The 15118-nt window shown below is 40.1% G+C and overlaps 1 protein-coding gene across 1 annotated transcript in view; it reads left to right on the top strand.

The window, feature by feature from the left end:
* The window catches only part of ints7 (integrator complex subunit 7), a 53268-nt gene that overhangs the window by 33898 nt on the left and 4252 nt on the right, over positions 1–15118 (top strand). Inside the window, exons 13-19 of the mRNA XM_080200490.1 lie at positions 1092–1298; positions 3694–3888; positions 4568–4671; positions 5269–5337; positions 7493–7625; positions 9980–10078; positions 11497–11682. Of these exons, the coding sequence (XP_080056616.1) occupies positions 1092–1298; positions 3694–3888; positions 4568–4671; positions 5269–5337; positions 7493–7625; positions 9980–10078; positions 11497–11682 (993 nt within the window). The remainder of the gene's footprint in view (positions 1–1091; positions 1299–3693; positions 3889–4567; positions 4672–5268; positions 5338–7492; positions 7626–9979; positions 10079–11496; positions 11683–15118) is intronic.

Genomic DNA, 15118 nt, shown 5'->3' with positions numbered 1-15118 from the left:
AGAAAGGAACGTCACTATCTGCTTTGAGAACCTGGTCTTGGAAACTGATCAAACTGTCAGGTTTTTTGTTTCTTCTGCCTGATTAAACAGTTTGGATTTACAGTGACCAGATGTATTGTTCCCATAGCAACAAGTTAGCCTCAGTAGATTTCCATTGTTAAGCAATGTTTCTATTGCAAGAGTCTGTTTTATACCTGTTCACTATCTTTTTAGCAAGCTAATATAAGAACATATGGGGAGGCATTGTGGCACAGCTGCCTCACAACATGAGGGACCTAAGTTTAATTCCAGCCTTGGGTGATTATGCAGAGTTTGTACATTCTCCCTGTGTCTGTCTAGGTTTCCTCTCTCAGTCTAATGATGTGTGGGTTAGCTGGATTGGCCATGCAAAATTGCCCCTTAGTGTCCCAAGATGTGGAGGTTAGGTGGATTAGCAGGGTAAAAATACGTGGGGTTACTGGATTAGACAGTGGTGTGGGTCTGGGTAATGTTCTTCGGAGAATCAGTGCAGACGCAATGGGCTGAATGGCCACTTTCTGCACTGTAAGGATTCTTTGAAGTGAAATTCATCAGCTTACATTCAATATTAGTTGCTATTACAATTTAAACTTTAGGAACAGGAGGGTGGCAACTGCCCTATACAGGGGCACCAAACACTATTTTCAGGGATATAAAACGTACCATGTACATGCCACTGAGACCACTAACCATTCTCTTAATTTATTTTATATGGTAGAAAATTTGATTATATAGCAATTTTTCTGCAACAGTTTGGGTTGCGAAGCCTTTTCAGAAGGCATTAAAGATCAGCCAGATAGATAAGGCTTGAAGTTGTAGGCTCAACATTGTGCTGTGACAAATTATAAATTTTACCCAGTAGTTCCCCACACATACTTTCCAAGTCTGAGCATGACCAAGTGGGGGGAATGAGAAGAAGCCAAGTACTTTCCAGGGAAAGGAAGATCTGTGTTTGTTGCCTACGTTGAATTTGGGCAAGAATCCCTTCTACCCATTCCGTGCTTACATTATGAAATGTCACCAGTTTGCAGTTATGTCTTTTGACCAATATTTCTCTTCACTGGTACTTTCAGGGAAACCACGATATGGCTGGAGAGCTTTACCATGGCTTGTTGACACAAGTAGCTTCTGAACATTTTTACTTCTGGCTAAACAGTTTGAAGGAATTCTCAAAAGCAGAGCAATGTCTGGCTGGCCTGCAAAACAATGAATCTAGTGTTGCATTGGCCTGTATTGCCGAAGCTTTGAAATACTACCAAAGAGGCATTGCTTCACTGACAGTAAGTTCAATTCAAAATGCATCAAATCCTCAAGAATTGATACAGGAGAGCATGATCATTTGTCCACATATACAGACAGAAAGAGACAAGAGAGCACTAACACAGCTGGTTTGGATTATTTATCACAAATGCCACCTCCAAAAATACAAACAATGAAAAGATGATCCAGATATTTTGGGGGGGGGGGGAACCGGATAACCAGAAAAATCTATGAGTAAATGATGTAATGGTGTGCAAATAGGATACTAGAGACATGTAACTTGCATTCCAGGATTTTCAAAGTAGCTACTGCCATTGCGTATTCAGACATGATGCCAATAGTTCTAAGGGGATTTTTCTCTCCAACTGTGAGGACTTGTTAGGCCATATCCGCAACCTCTACACCAAATCACCCACCCACTTCCCCGTAGCAGCACTACTCAGTAGCCATGACAAGAGCAAAGGATATCACATTGTATATAACAATTATAAATGCCAGGATTATGAAAAAAAGGATACATATCACATAGCCCGATTGCACTCCAACACTCTTAAGCTCCTTTAAGGATATTAAACCATCGTTCCATTTTGACACCAGAAGCAAAGCAGTACTCTATGCCACCTGCCCTTGAGCATAACAACGATATAGTAGGGTCAAATCTGTGTCTTAAATTTGGAGTAATTAAAGGAAACATTGAGGGAAACATTCTGTTATAAGCAAATGGACATCCCTGGTTTTCAAAGGATAAGAGGTGAAATTTGCCTTGGTGCTCACAATAGATTATCCCTATCAACACGATAAACAACATCACAAAATCAAAAAGGGAGAGTAGCGACAATGGATAAAATCCAGGATTGGCAATGAGCTGCAGATTATGACTCCACATTATCCCCACCCAGTGAGTTTAGAGAGACCAAGGCACTAGTATAGCTGTTGAACAACTTTAAGGACCCATCAGATGTCACCCTCAGGGTAGCAAGATAAAGCAGGACAAACTGCATTCAGAAACCTTTCTGATGTTCCATCTTGATTGAAAGCTCTGCTACGAAATTGGAAAATGCATGATTACTGGCTGGGGGTCACGCCTCGAAAACAAGGTACGATGTTCTCCATCAAGATTCATATGCCCACCTTTCAAGTCGTGATTAAGAAGACATGGTAATCAGTTCTCAAAACATTTAACTGGGAGCTCGCCCTCAGCTCCCGGAAAGCTGGCCACATGGACGCTCCTATTCCAGATCGATCGGGATACCTGATATTTCATGTCACTGATTTTTCCAGGAGTGAAAGCGGGCCTCAACTGAGGAAGCTGCATTCTGAAAATAAGAATTTTTTCCCTCCACTTCATCAAGTTTCTTATTGGCAGTTCAGCAATATGAGCACTGAAATTCTGTGACAAACAGCTCAGTCTGTTGTCTATAACCTTAATCACATTGGCAGCCATTATCTAAAACTCCTTCCTCGTTAGCAAGTCAAGAGCCCACTCACTGACCAAATTGCCAAATCGAGGGCTCATCTCCACCCTTGCTTCCTCCGACTGCTTCTTTCCATCTAGATTTTCATGACTCTGCTCAGCTACTTGTCCCAAAACTCAACCAGAAATCCTCCAGGGGCGTAGTTCACTCCAAGATTAGGCACTTCAGGATTTATGGATCAGGATAAATGGAAGGATTAAAAGATTAATAGTGCTAGAACTCTCAGAAACGCAGCCGTTCAGAATCCTTCAATATGTAAACTGTGCCCGATGACTGAAGGCTGCCAGTGTTACAGATTTGGATTTGCTGTAGGTACCTTCTCGGGTTCAGCAATATTGGTCGCTCTGCTAAGTAGACTATTTGCTGAGTTAATTCTAGCTGTTGTATTTCTACTTGCATAATAACATAGCATAATAGCATGTCAGTAATAAATATCCTCTTTGCGATGTGAACCAGATATGCTTATTTTTGTACACGTGCTTCAATCTCTCAAAGTAGATTGAGCCAATGCCTTGCAGGAAACGGTCAGATATGAATCATTAAGGTGCTTTATTTCACAATAAACTAGTATCCATGCAGTCAATCCATATGACTTGTTCTAACATGCAGTGTTACAACAAGGCTTCTAACTTCTCTCCAGCATTACTAACGTCTATGCCAAAGTGAAACCCCTTGTATTTTATGGTTGAACAAGCCCAAGTGTACTTGCAGCTTTCCTATTATGATTAAAATGTTCTGTATCTCTCTTGCACAAATTGTGTCTTCAGACATGTCAACACCATCTCCAAAAGAAACTCTTGCTGTCTGATTTTCTTTTATAATCATCTTACTTAGAGCAATTGTAGGAAACAGAAACCTGCAAATTTATTTGAAAAGAGTTTGTGGAATATTTTCAGAGCGTAATAATGACAAGCTGCGTTAAATCTAATATTCCTTTCAGGCTGCGAGCACACCTTCCAACCCCCTGACTTTTCAGTGTGAATTTGTCAAACTGAGGATTGACATGCTGCAGGCATTTTCCCAGCTGATTTGTACCTGTAACAGCCTGAAGACCAGCCCTCCACCTGCCATTGCCACTGCCATTGCTATGGCATCCGGGAATGATTTGCAGAGATGTGGCCGTATTACCAACCAGGTATGCAGATGTTTTACTAGATGCTTTGGATCAGGGCTACATTAGAAATGGGCTCAATCCTCATTTACAGATTGGTTTAGAGGCTCTTCAACACAATAAAGCAAATGAAATGATATAATAAAGCCAAATTGGCAGTTAGAGTAGGTTAAATATCCTCTGAATCATTTGCCTCTACACCAGGTAACTGAGCAGTGATATTTACATTGTTGTTGGCATCCATGAGCTTTGTAAATTGTTGCAATGTGAAGAAGTTCATGGTCAGTAATGTCATCATTTATTCTACACTGAACAAAACATTTGTTTTATCAACATGATTTCTTGGCATTGAAGAGGAAAGATTAGTGATTATCTTTTGAGTCATGATATGAATTCACTGGCATGGTGTCATTAATTGTAATGTGCATACAGGCAGAATACTTGTGCACAGGACACATTTGGTGCAAATGTTCATAAGATTGCAAGAAGTGCAAAGTAAGCACATAGATTCAATGTTTCAGCCACAATATATGAATTTTGATCTTTGTCTGTCAAAACCTGCAGTTTCCTCATATGAAAATACCAACAATGTGCTTTTAGGTTTAATGCTGCGTCACACATTCGCTATTTTTTTCAGTTTTGAAATGCTATGTAAAAATAAAGTGCCATTATTCTAATCTTAATTGTGTTTTCATTCATTTAGATGAAGATATCAATGGAGGAGTTCAGAAGTTTAGCAACACGCTACCATGACCTTTATCAATCCTCCTTTGATGCTGACTCTGCTACCTTGAGAAATGTTGAACTGTATCCTTTTCTCCTGAGCCGTAAATTTGTGGCAAAAAAAACGTTGTCCATCTAGAGGCAGAAAACCTAAAAACTCAGTTATAGATATGACTACTTTCAGTAAGTGACTGTTTTGTGATTACCTTCTATTAGCGGTTGTAAATGCATACTGAATTGTTTGGTGTTGCACAGAAAGTTGCAAATATTCTTTTGTTTCATAGTCCTGTCCTGACAAATCCTTCATTTTGTACACATTAACTCAATTCTGCCCTCAAAGGACAGTGGACTGGTATTTTGCGTCACTACATTGACAGAAGGAATGAGGAGTACTGACTGGGGAGTAGGAGGTTAATATTGCATTATTGGATTGGCTAACACCCTGCCTGAATTTCATGTATAATGGTGATCAAATGCTGTCAGTTTTATACCTCCACTAAAGTGAAAAGTTTGAAATTTTAGCCCAGATGCAGAATAGATTAATAATGCAAGTTTTAGTGGTTTATTTCTGGTTTTAAGACTCTTTGAGCCATTTTTGATAACTTGTAATGTACACATTTGGGAACAAGGTGGTGCAATTTAATCATTTACTAAACACTGTGGCCTTAACTTTATCCATAGACAGCAACAAAGTTGCCTACTGATTTCTCATTCGATTGAAGCGCTAATCCTGGATCCAGATTCTGCTAGGTAATGACTTCTAGTGTGGCAATTTCTATGTTGTAGCAATTTGCTATCAAGTATCTTTGACAGAAACTTGTTTGGGAGGATGGACTTGAGTGTGCAAATGGTTAGCATTTAATCCTGAATCCAACCCAGACTAATGGAATGAGCGTTTTGAACTTCTAGTTATAATGGTCTTGGTGAAATACTTTCAATTAAGGGCAGCTGATACATGGAACACCATGACTTGAAAGTTCCCCTCCAAGCCACATATCAACATGACTTGGAAATATATCACCGTTCCTTCACTTTCACTGGGTCAAAATCCTGGAACTCCCTCCCTAACAGCTCTGTGAGTGTACCTACACAATATGACCTGCAATGGTTCGAGAAGGTAGCTCACCGTCATCTTAAGGGCATTTAGGGATGGACAGGAAATGCTGGCCTAGCCAACGAAGACCACATCCCACATATGAATTAAAGAAACCATCAAGTTTATTTTGACAACATGCCCTAGCACCATTATCTCTTCCATCAAAGGACAAGAGCAATAGGGTCATGAGTATTTTTGATGTTTATCGCTATTACAATGACTGCAGAGGTTTAAGGAGCAAGGCCTTCACTGACATTGGGGATGGCAAAAAATATGGCTTGCCTGGGTTGCCCGCACCCTAGGAATAAAAATTGTGAAACGAATTATAAAGATTTTGGATCCAAATAATTTTTCAGTCACATTGTTTTCTGACTGATGATAAACTTGTTGCACTTGCTGTGCAATCAGTGCTTCTGTAGTTCTTGGGGAACTTAATTCTCACAATTTAGCCTTAGATTAGTATAGTACAGAAGATCCTATTTTCCTTATGTCTTACCTGGAAGCTGGATTACTAATGCTGTGAATCATTTCTTGCGTAGCAGAAATAAAATCCCAGCCTTAATTAAAATTTGCTTTCTTATAATTTATAGGGAAAAAATTACAACCCCTTTCATTGAATGAGATCATCGGACAAACCAGATTAATCCAGGATTATTTCTGGTGGTTTTAGACGCCCTGGTTTAAACTAATTGATGGTGGGGCAGTGTGTGGTTGTCAGGATAATTCATAATTCGTGGACAATTTCCAGGACAGAATGTTTTGCAGAGTTGAAAATTAAATGGAGACTCTGACATTCTGCACCAAAATGAATTTATTCCATACAAATTTTCAGTGATTACACTAGACAAAATATTTTGGGTGTCTCTTTTCCTCCCACACCACTGAATCCTTGGGGGCCCAGGGATGCAAAACATGAAGCCCATGTCTCCCTTCATATGAATATCAATTTCTTGAGCAGTACTACAAAATTGTCACAATTTGTTCAACTGTTAAAGTGCTCGATAAACATTCTCACACTACAGTATAATGTCACCCTGTTTGGAACTAAAGCTTTACTGTAAAAGCAATTTGCTATGCAATTCATGTACTCTGCTAACTGTATGGCTTCAACTTGTTTGCAAAAACAAAGCAGTGCGAATGCCTAAAATCTGAAATAAAACAACAAGTGCTGAAAATGCTGTTTAACCTGCTGAGCATTTGCCGCAATGCTTTTTTTAAAATTCGCTATTCCTTATTTGCATCAGTTGCAAATCGTACAGAAAAAAAATTGAACCCAGTTTTTAAAAAACTGGGAAACAATGATAAAATTGTTCCATAACTTAGGCATGCAACTTGATCAATGGAATCAAAAAATGCTTAGGTATGTTAATAGTCTTTTACACTTCCAGATCATCAAAATTATGTTGAAATGGAGGTAACTACAATTTTTGCTATCTTTAAATGAGACAGTTTACCAAGCAGATTACATCAGTAGCCAATGCTGCTAGGATTTTTGAAGATCTTCTGGAAGATAATTTTAAATAATTTTATTTCCCTTTTTAACTTGGTGCACTAAGTACTTTATCTGGTAGATGAATTTACCTTAACCATTACAAATCTTTAGATCATGTAGAGGGGAAATTACACAGAACAATAATGAGTGTGCCTAAGTGTTTATCTCAGTAAAAAGCAGGCCTATTTAGATTTTTATCATCCTCCTTCTGTGCTTCAGATAAATTGCAGGCATTCCCATCAATTCCCATCATAAAATTGCAGACATTCCAGTCAATTAACTTTGAAGATCATTTGTTTTAATTGACTCTCCTGCAGTTTCCAAGAATATGGATGTAGTGGGAATGTGTACGCTGAGAGTGAGTATGAAAGAAGCATGCTGTCTGTGTTTGGTCAAGTGCTGGAGGATGTTGAGTCGCTCAGCAGGAAGTATCCTCCTGTTTCTTACCTGGTAAGTGGTGTACATTGCAGCTGGTTCATTTATAGATGGATGACATTTATGTGCCCATAACATACCTTTGTATTGTGAAAAAGTGTTCAACGCCCCAAATGGTTTAAAATGTTTAATTTCTCCACCGAGAGTTGCCGTTCTCCTTTCCTGAATATGGCAACTTGGTGTGGATTATGGTTATGATTCCCAGGCAGAGGTAACACTCTCAGCATCTATGCTGTCCGGCTCCTTAAGAATTTATATGATTCAGTTAAATTACCTCTTTCTTTTAAACTTCAGAGAAAGTGGCCTTAGCCCACTGAATCTTTCCTCCTAGGGCAATTACCTCAGTTGCACTGCCATTCTGGCAAATATATCTTTCTTTGGGTAAGGAGAACAAAACTGCCCACACTACTCCCAGGTGTATCTTCACCAGTGCTTTGTATAATTATAGTAAAAATACTTTACGCTTCTATATCAATCGCTTTGAAATAGAAATTAACAAACCATTTATCTTCGTAATTGCTTGTTGTACCTACATGTCTTTCTTGTGTGTTTCATGCAAATGGGCAGCCAGGCCTCTCTGAATGCGACATTCGGTTTCTGAACATTCAAAAAATATTCCGCTTTTTTTATTTTTTCGTAGAACCCTACAGTACAGAAGGATGCCATTTGGCCCATCAAGCCTATGCTGACCACAATCTCACCCAGGCCTCATCCCTACAACTCCATGCATTTAGACTACTAATCCCCCTGTCACCAAGGGGCAATTTAGCATAGCCAATCCACCTAACCCACATATCTTTGGACTGGGGGAATTCACCGGAGGAAACCCAAGCAGACACGAGGAGCATGTGCAAACTCCAGACTGTCACCCAAGCCAGAAATCAAACTCAGGTCCCTAGTGTTGTGAGATGGCAGTGCTAACCACTGTGCCAGCGTGCCACCCAAAATCAAAGTGGAGAATGTGGGCATCGATCCCACTACCTCTCTCATGTAAAGTGAGCGCTCTACCATTTGAGTTAATTCCCCGTAGCAGGGGGACAAGCTTGCTGACAAGCTTCACATTTCACCTAGTTGTATTGCATTTACCATGTCCTTAATGCCTCACCCAACCTGCCTACATCCCTCTGCAGCCTCTTTGTATCCACATCACAGGTAGCTTTCCCAACTAACTTTGTATTGTATGATTTCATGTGCAAACTTGAACAGTGACTGTTTGCAGATGTCTTGACCAGAGCAGAAACTCAGTTAAACCTCAGCCAAACCTTCCACTATATCCACGTACCCACTTTGCAGCATCATATAGTTCAGTGAATTCAGTAGTGTACAGATTACCTGGATGTTCAGCAATGTCATTTGTGTTTCGTCGGGTATCAGTAGCAGCTCAGTAGCGGTAACCTTGCTTCTGAGTTAGCATGCATGTCCAAGCCCCATTCCATAGACATGAACAGATACTGAAAGACTCCTGCATTGCTGAAATGCCGTCTTTCAGCTGAGTTTGACCTCTTGGCTGAAAATAAATTTCATGACATGTTTCAAAAAAAGAGTAGAGTGTTCTTCTGTTTTTTAATCCAACATCCTTTCAACCACTACCACTAAAACAGATTATCTGATTATTTGACTCAGCTGTTTGTGGGACCTTGCTGTAGTGTTTCCCTAAAACAATGAGTACACTTCACAAGTACCTCAGTTTTGAGCTGTCCTGAGTTCATTAAATGATCCTAAAAATGAACATTCTTTCAATAATAAGACTTATTTTAGAATACCTGTAACCTGTTACTCTGGTGTCCTGGTCCCAGTTCAGTATGTCCACAGTTACTTTTCTTTCTATTCTCTTAGCTAAAATACCAATAAGATGAACATTTATTTAATTAAATAAAGCATTATTGTAGTATTTATGTTTAATAAAATTTACCTCAGGAATAAGAATGTTTTACAAAAATTGTTTTAATCTTTGTAACATTTTTGTCATAATCCCTCACTAAGTAGGCTATGGTTAACTTTTATTAATCAAATAAAACACTTTGACTATGTATAATGTGTTGATTGATCTTCTATAATTTTGCATATATGGAGTAGGCCAAGTGCATTCTTCAGATCAAGTGGAGTTTTGGAGGCAGATAAGTAATTGAAAGATGTTGGGGATGGGACAAAAAGGTGAACTGAAGAAAATCCAGCAAATCAGTGGGTATTTGTGTATATGTTAATCTAGTTTAGCTTTCCAAAAACTACACAGATAATGTTGCAGGTAAATAATTTCCTTGTAGATAATTCAATAAGTTATCAAAAACCTATACAATTACTGTCATATCATGAGCATTTTTTCCTGCCAATGTGATGCTTATTAATCTTGCCTTCTAATTTGATTTCAGCATACCATGTGCCTTTGTGGGGCTATCATTTCCTTGTTGAAGGTCCCCTTGTCATTTCAGAGATATTTCTTCCAAAAGCTTCAGTCCACCAGCATCAAGGTGTGTCTATTAAATTAATTGCCTGATTCTTATTTCTGCTCTGCTCTTAGTTTGTTCAAAGGTGATTCCTCAGGTTTTGAAATGCACATTTCATTCTTCAATGATTTTTTTTTAAACCTTTTTAAATAAAACTTTATATCATGAGTGACTTCTGCTTTCTCGGTTTAGAGTTCCCCGCAGTCCTTGTCTCTGCTCACTTTCATCCAGGCTGCTATACTCGCATAATTTTTAGTGCATCACACTTATTGTTGTTGCCTTTCATCTGTCACTTTATTGGTCATTCAAACCTCTTACCAATAATCTTTTGAAGCTTCCTTTCATCCTCAGAACTATTTTCAATACCATCTGTTGTAGTAATACCTGCAAATTTGGTCACTACTACTTTTGGCCTTGGAGTCAATTCATTGATGTACAAAATGAACAGAAGCAGTCTCAGATTAGAACTCAGTGAGTTGCCACCTTAACCACTTTGTTGGATTTTTTTCATGGGGTGTGGATGTCACTGATGAGGCCAGCATTTGCTGCTGATCCCCAATTGTCCTTGTGAAGGTGGTGACAAACCACCTTTTTGAATCATTGCAGTCCAGATGGTACAAACACACCCACAGTGCTGTTCAGAAGAAAGCTCCAGGACTTTGATTCAGTAACTGTGAAGGAATGGCTATAAATGCCCAGGTAGTGAGATTATTGGCTGCAAAGAATCTCACCCTTTGCACTGTGCCTGGCTTCAACCAGTGGAGGGCTTTCACCCTGATTCTCATTGACTTCAACTTTGCTAAGGCTCCTTGATTCCACACACATTCAAAAGCTGCCTTGATGTCAAGGGTGGTCAATCTCATTTCACCTTATTCTTAACTCCCCTCTCTTTCTTCCATTTAACCAGTTTTTAATCCAGTTGACTACTCTTCCCCTTCCTCTTCCTCTTGATTTTTTTCAGTGGTATCTTGTTAAAGGCACTCTGAAAGTTGATGTGCATCATGTCAACTCATTCCACCCTCCACCCCCGCCATCCACCATATCTATAATGTCCTCAAAAAACTGTATTAGGTTACTGCACAAAATCTTCCTTCCTGAACTTTGATGTTGGCTGATTCTAATTATACTTTGTTCAGATATTTCACCTTCAACTAAAGATTCCAAAATTCTCCCCACCACAAATGTTAAACTGACTGGCCTGTAATTACCTAATACGTGCTCCTTTATGAAATTAGGTCTTATTAGCCTCTGTCCAGATTGTTGTTTGACACTAAAGCTCTTGAAATAAAATATCTGGTGTGTGGGAGAGCTGCTTGACTGAATAATCCAAAATTCACCACTTTGCGCCAGCTGAATTAAGAAACATCAGTACTGGCTTCTTATTAATTCAAGTTTTCCATACGGTAGCTATAATTAAAATTCATTTTCTCGTGTTTTTACAGTTAGCACTGTCACCTTCACCCCGCACTCCAACGGAACCAATCACCGTGCAGAATAACCAACAACTGGCTCTGAAGGTGGAAGGAGTTATCCAGCATGGCTCGAAGCCTGGGTTCTTCCGCAAGATTCAGGCAGTTTGCCTAAACGTTTCGTCATCACTACAGACCAAGGGCATGCAAGATTACAAGGTAGTTGCCCTGATAGGGGTTAAAGAACTGAATTTAATTGGAATAGGCTCTGGCACAGAGTTAATAACCTAAATTTTCAAACACTTATTCATATAATGGCTTGCAAAAAAACTAATATTGGTGAAGTTTTGTAAAGAATATGTTTCTGAATATGATTTCTAACTAGTATTTGCAGTTCTTGTAGATTGTTGGAGTTGGAATGGAAATGTTCAATAATAGAATATTGGGGCAATTTTAGTTTTACGTTACTGATTAATGTATTCCTTGGTGATATGTTGAACATGTTATGGCACAGTTTTTAAATTATTCATTCATAGAATGTGGGGATTGCAAGATGGCCAGCATTTATTGCCCATTCCTAGTAGCCCTGAAGAAGGTGTTGGCAAGCTGCCTTCTTGAACTGCTACAGTCCATGTGGTGTAGGTACATCCATAGTGCTGTTAGGATGGGAGTTGATATATTTTGAGGTGAGGATGGTGAGTGGCTAGGAGAGGAACTTCCATGTGGTGGTGTTCCAGGTATCTGCTGTCCTTGTCCTTCTAGATGGTAATGGTTGTGGGTTGGAAGGTGTTCGTCTAAGGAGTCTTGGTGAGTTCCTGCAGTGTTTTTTGTCGATGGTACATACTGCTGGATCAGTGGCATGTTTGTTGATGGGATGCCAATCAAATGTGCTGCTTTGTCCTGGATGGTATCAAGCTTCTTGGATTTTGTTGGAGTTGGACTCATCCAGATAAGTGGACGGTATTCCATTATACTCCTGACTTGTGCCTTATGGATGGTGGACAGACATTGGAGAGTCAGGTGGTGAATTATTTGTCACAGGGTCCCTAACTTCTGACCTGCTCTTGTAGTCTCAGTATTATATGGCTTGTCCAGTTCAATTTCTGGTCAGTGGTAAGCCTTTGGATGTTGATGGTAATGCCATTGAGTATCAAGGGGCAATGGTTAGATCCTCTCTTATTAGAGATGGTCATTGCCTAACACTTGTGGGAGCAAATATTACTTACCATTTGTCAGCCCAAATCTGGATAATGTCCAGGACTTGCTACATTTGGAAATGGACTGCTTCAGTAACTAAGGAGTTGTGAATACTGCTGACCATTGTGTAATCATCAACAAACATTCCCCACTTCTGCCCTTATGGTGGAAAGAAGATTGTTGATGAAGCAGCTGAAGATGGTTGAGCCTAGGGCACTGCCCTGAGAAACTCCTGCAGTGATGTCTGGAACTGGGATGATTGACCTTCAACAACCATTTTTGTTTGTGTTAGGTATTAGTTCAGCCAGCAGAGAGTTTTACCCTGGGTTCCCATTGACTCCAGTTTTGCTAGTGTCCTTGATGCCATACTCGGACGAATGCTGCCTTGAGGTCAATGGCAGTCACTCTTACGTCTGGAGTTCAATTCTTTTGTTCATTTTTGAACCAAGTCTAATGAATGAGGGCAGGAGCTTAAGTGATGCTTAACCCAAACTGAGCATCACTGAGCAGGTTATTGCTAGGAAAATGCCACTTGATAGCACTGTTGATGAGCCCTTGCATCACTTTACTGATTGAGAGTAGACTGGGCAATACTTGGCTGGGTGGATTTGTCCTGTATTTTTTGTGCCGGCTATACCTGGGCAATTTTCCACATAGCCAGGTGGATGCCAATGTCGTAACTGTACTGGGACAGCTTGGCTAAGGGTGCAGCAAGTTCTGGAGCACGTACCTTTAGTACTATTGCTGCATAATTGTCAGGGCCTGTAGCTTTTACAGTATCCAGTGCTATTAGCTGTTTCTTGAATTCATATGGAGTGAATCAAATCCAAAATGTTGTCGATATTTCAAGAAGAAATTATGATGCGGAGATGCCAACGTTGGACTGGGATAGACACAGTAAGAAGTCTTTCAACAAGTTAAGTCAAATAAACAGATTTATTTTGTAGCATGAGCATTCGGATCACTGCCTCTTCATCAGGTGAGTGGTGAGTGAAGAAATTAGATATAGCTCTTGGGGCTAAAGGGACCAAGTAATATGGGAAGAAGAGCGGATCGAGATTTTGCATTCAGTGATCAGCCATGATCAAAATGAATGGTGGAGCAGCTCGGAGGGCCAAATGGCCTACTCCTGCTTCCAGTTTTTATGAATTGACTGAAGACTGGCAACTGAGATGCTGAGGACATCCAGAAGGAGCTGAGATGGATCATCCAATAAGCACTTATGCTGAGGATGGTTGCTAATAGCCTTATCTTTTACACTGCTGTGCTGGACTCTTGCATCATTGAGGATGGGGATATTTGAGGAGCCTCCTTCCCTAGTGAGTTGGTTAATTGTTCACCACTATTCATGATTGGTATTGGTAGAACTGCAGAGCTTAAATCTGATCCATTGGTTGTGGGATTGCTTAGCTCTGACCATCATATATTGCTTCTGCTGTTTGGCGTGCAGTAGTCTTGTATTTAACATCACCTTCATATGCCTGGTGCTGCTTCTGGCACGCCCTCCTGCACACTTCATTGAACCTGGGATTGATCTCCCAGTTTAGTGTTAATGGTAGACTGAGGAATTTGACGGCAATGAGGAGGGAATGTGCTGGTGTTGCATATAATTCTGCTGCTGCTGATGGCCCAAGTGTCTCATGCGTGCCCGGTTTTGAGTTGCTCGATGTTTGTTTGAAATCTATCCTATTTAGCGCAGTAGTAGTGCCACACAACACGATGGGGGAGGATCCTCAGTGTGAAGACAGGATTTTGTCTCCACAAGGTGGTCACTCCTACTGATACTGTCATGGCAGGTATATCTATAGCAGGCAGGTTAGTGAGGATGAGGTCAAGTATGTTTTTCCCTCTTGTTGGCTCCCTCACTCCCTGCTGTGGACCCAGTTTCACAGTTATGTTTTTTAGGACTCAGCCAACACAGCTTCCAGTGGTGCTACCGACCCACTCTTGGTGATAGACATTGCAGTACTCCCACCCAGAGTACATTCTTTGCCACCCCCCAGCGCTTTCCCCAAGTGATGTTCAACAAAATCTCCCAATGTTGGCACAAATCCCCAGATGTTAATAAGGAGGACTTCGCAGAGTTGACAGGGCTAAGTTTGTCAGTTTGTTGTTTGGTGCCCATATCAATGTCGGGTGGTCCTTCCGATTTCATTCCTTATAGACTTGTAGTGATTTTGATACATTTGAATGGCTTGCTAGGCCATTTCAGAGGGCATATAAGAGTCAACCACATTACTGTGGGTCTGGAGTTACAGGTAGGCCAAACAAGGATGGCAGATTTCCTTCCTTCCTTTGATAGCTTGCTTTATGTCTTCATGTACAGCCTTAACCTGGTCTTTAAATGTTGCATGTTACTGAAAATTCAAAATGAAAGTACAGTTGTTACTTGTACTACAGCTATGTATTTAAATCTTTGTCCATCTATCACTTGATGGTATTCAGCGATTGATTTTTA

The sequence above is a fragment of the Carcharhinus amblyrhynchos genome, chromosome 12 (genome assembly GCF_965287045.1).
Source record: "Carcharhinus amblyrhynchos chromosome 12, sCarAmb.v2.hapA, whole genome shotgun sequence".
Classification (NCBI taxonomy): domain Eukaryota; kingdom Metazoa; phylum Chordata; class Chondrichthyes; order Carcharhiniformes; family Carcharhinidae; genus Carcharhinus; species Carcharhinus amblyrhynchos.
Note: the sequence above shows the minus strand (reverse complement) of the source record. Positions and strands in the feature narration are given on the sequence as shown.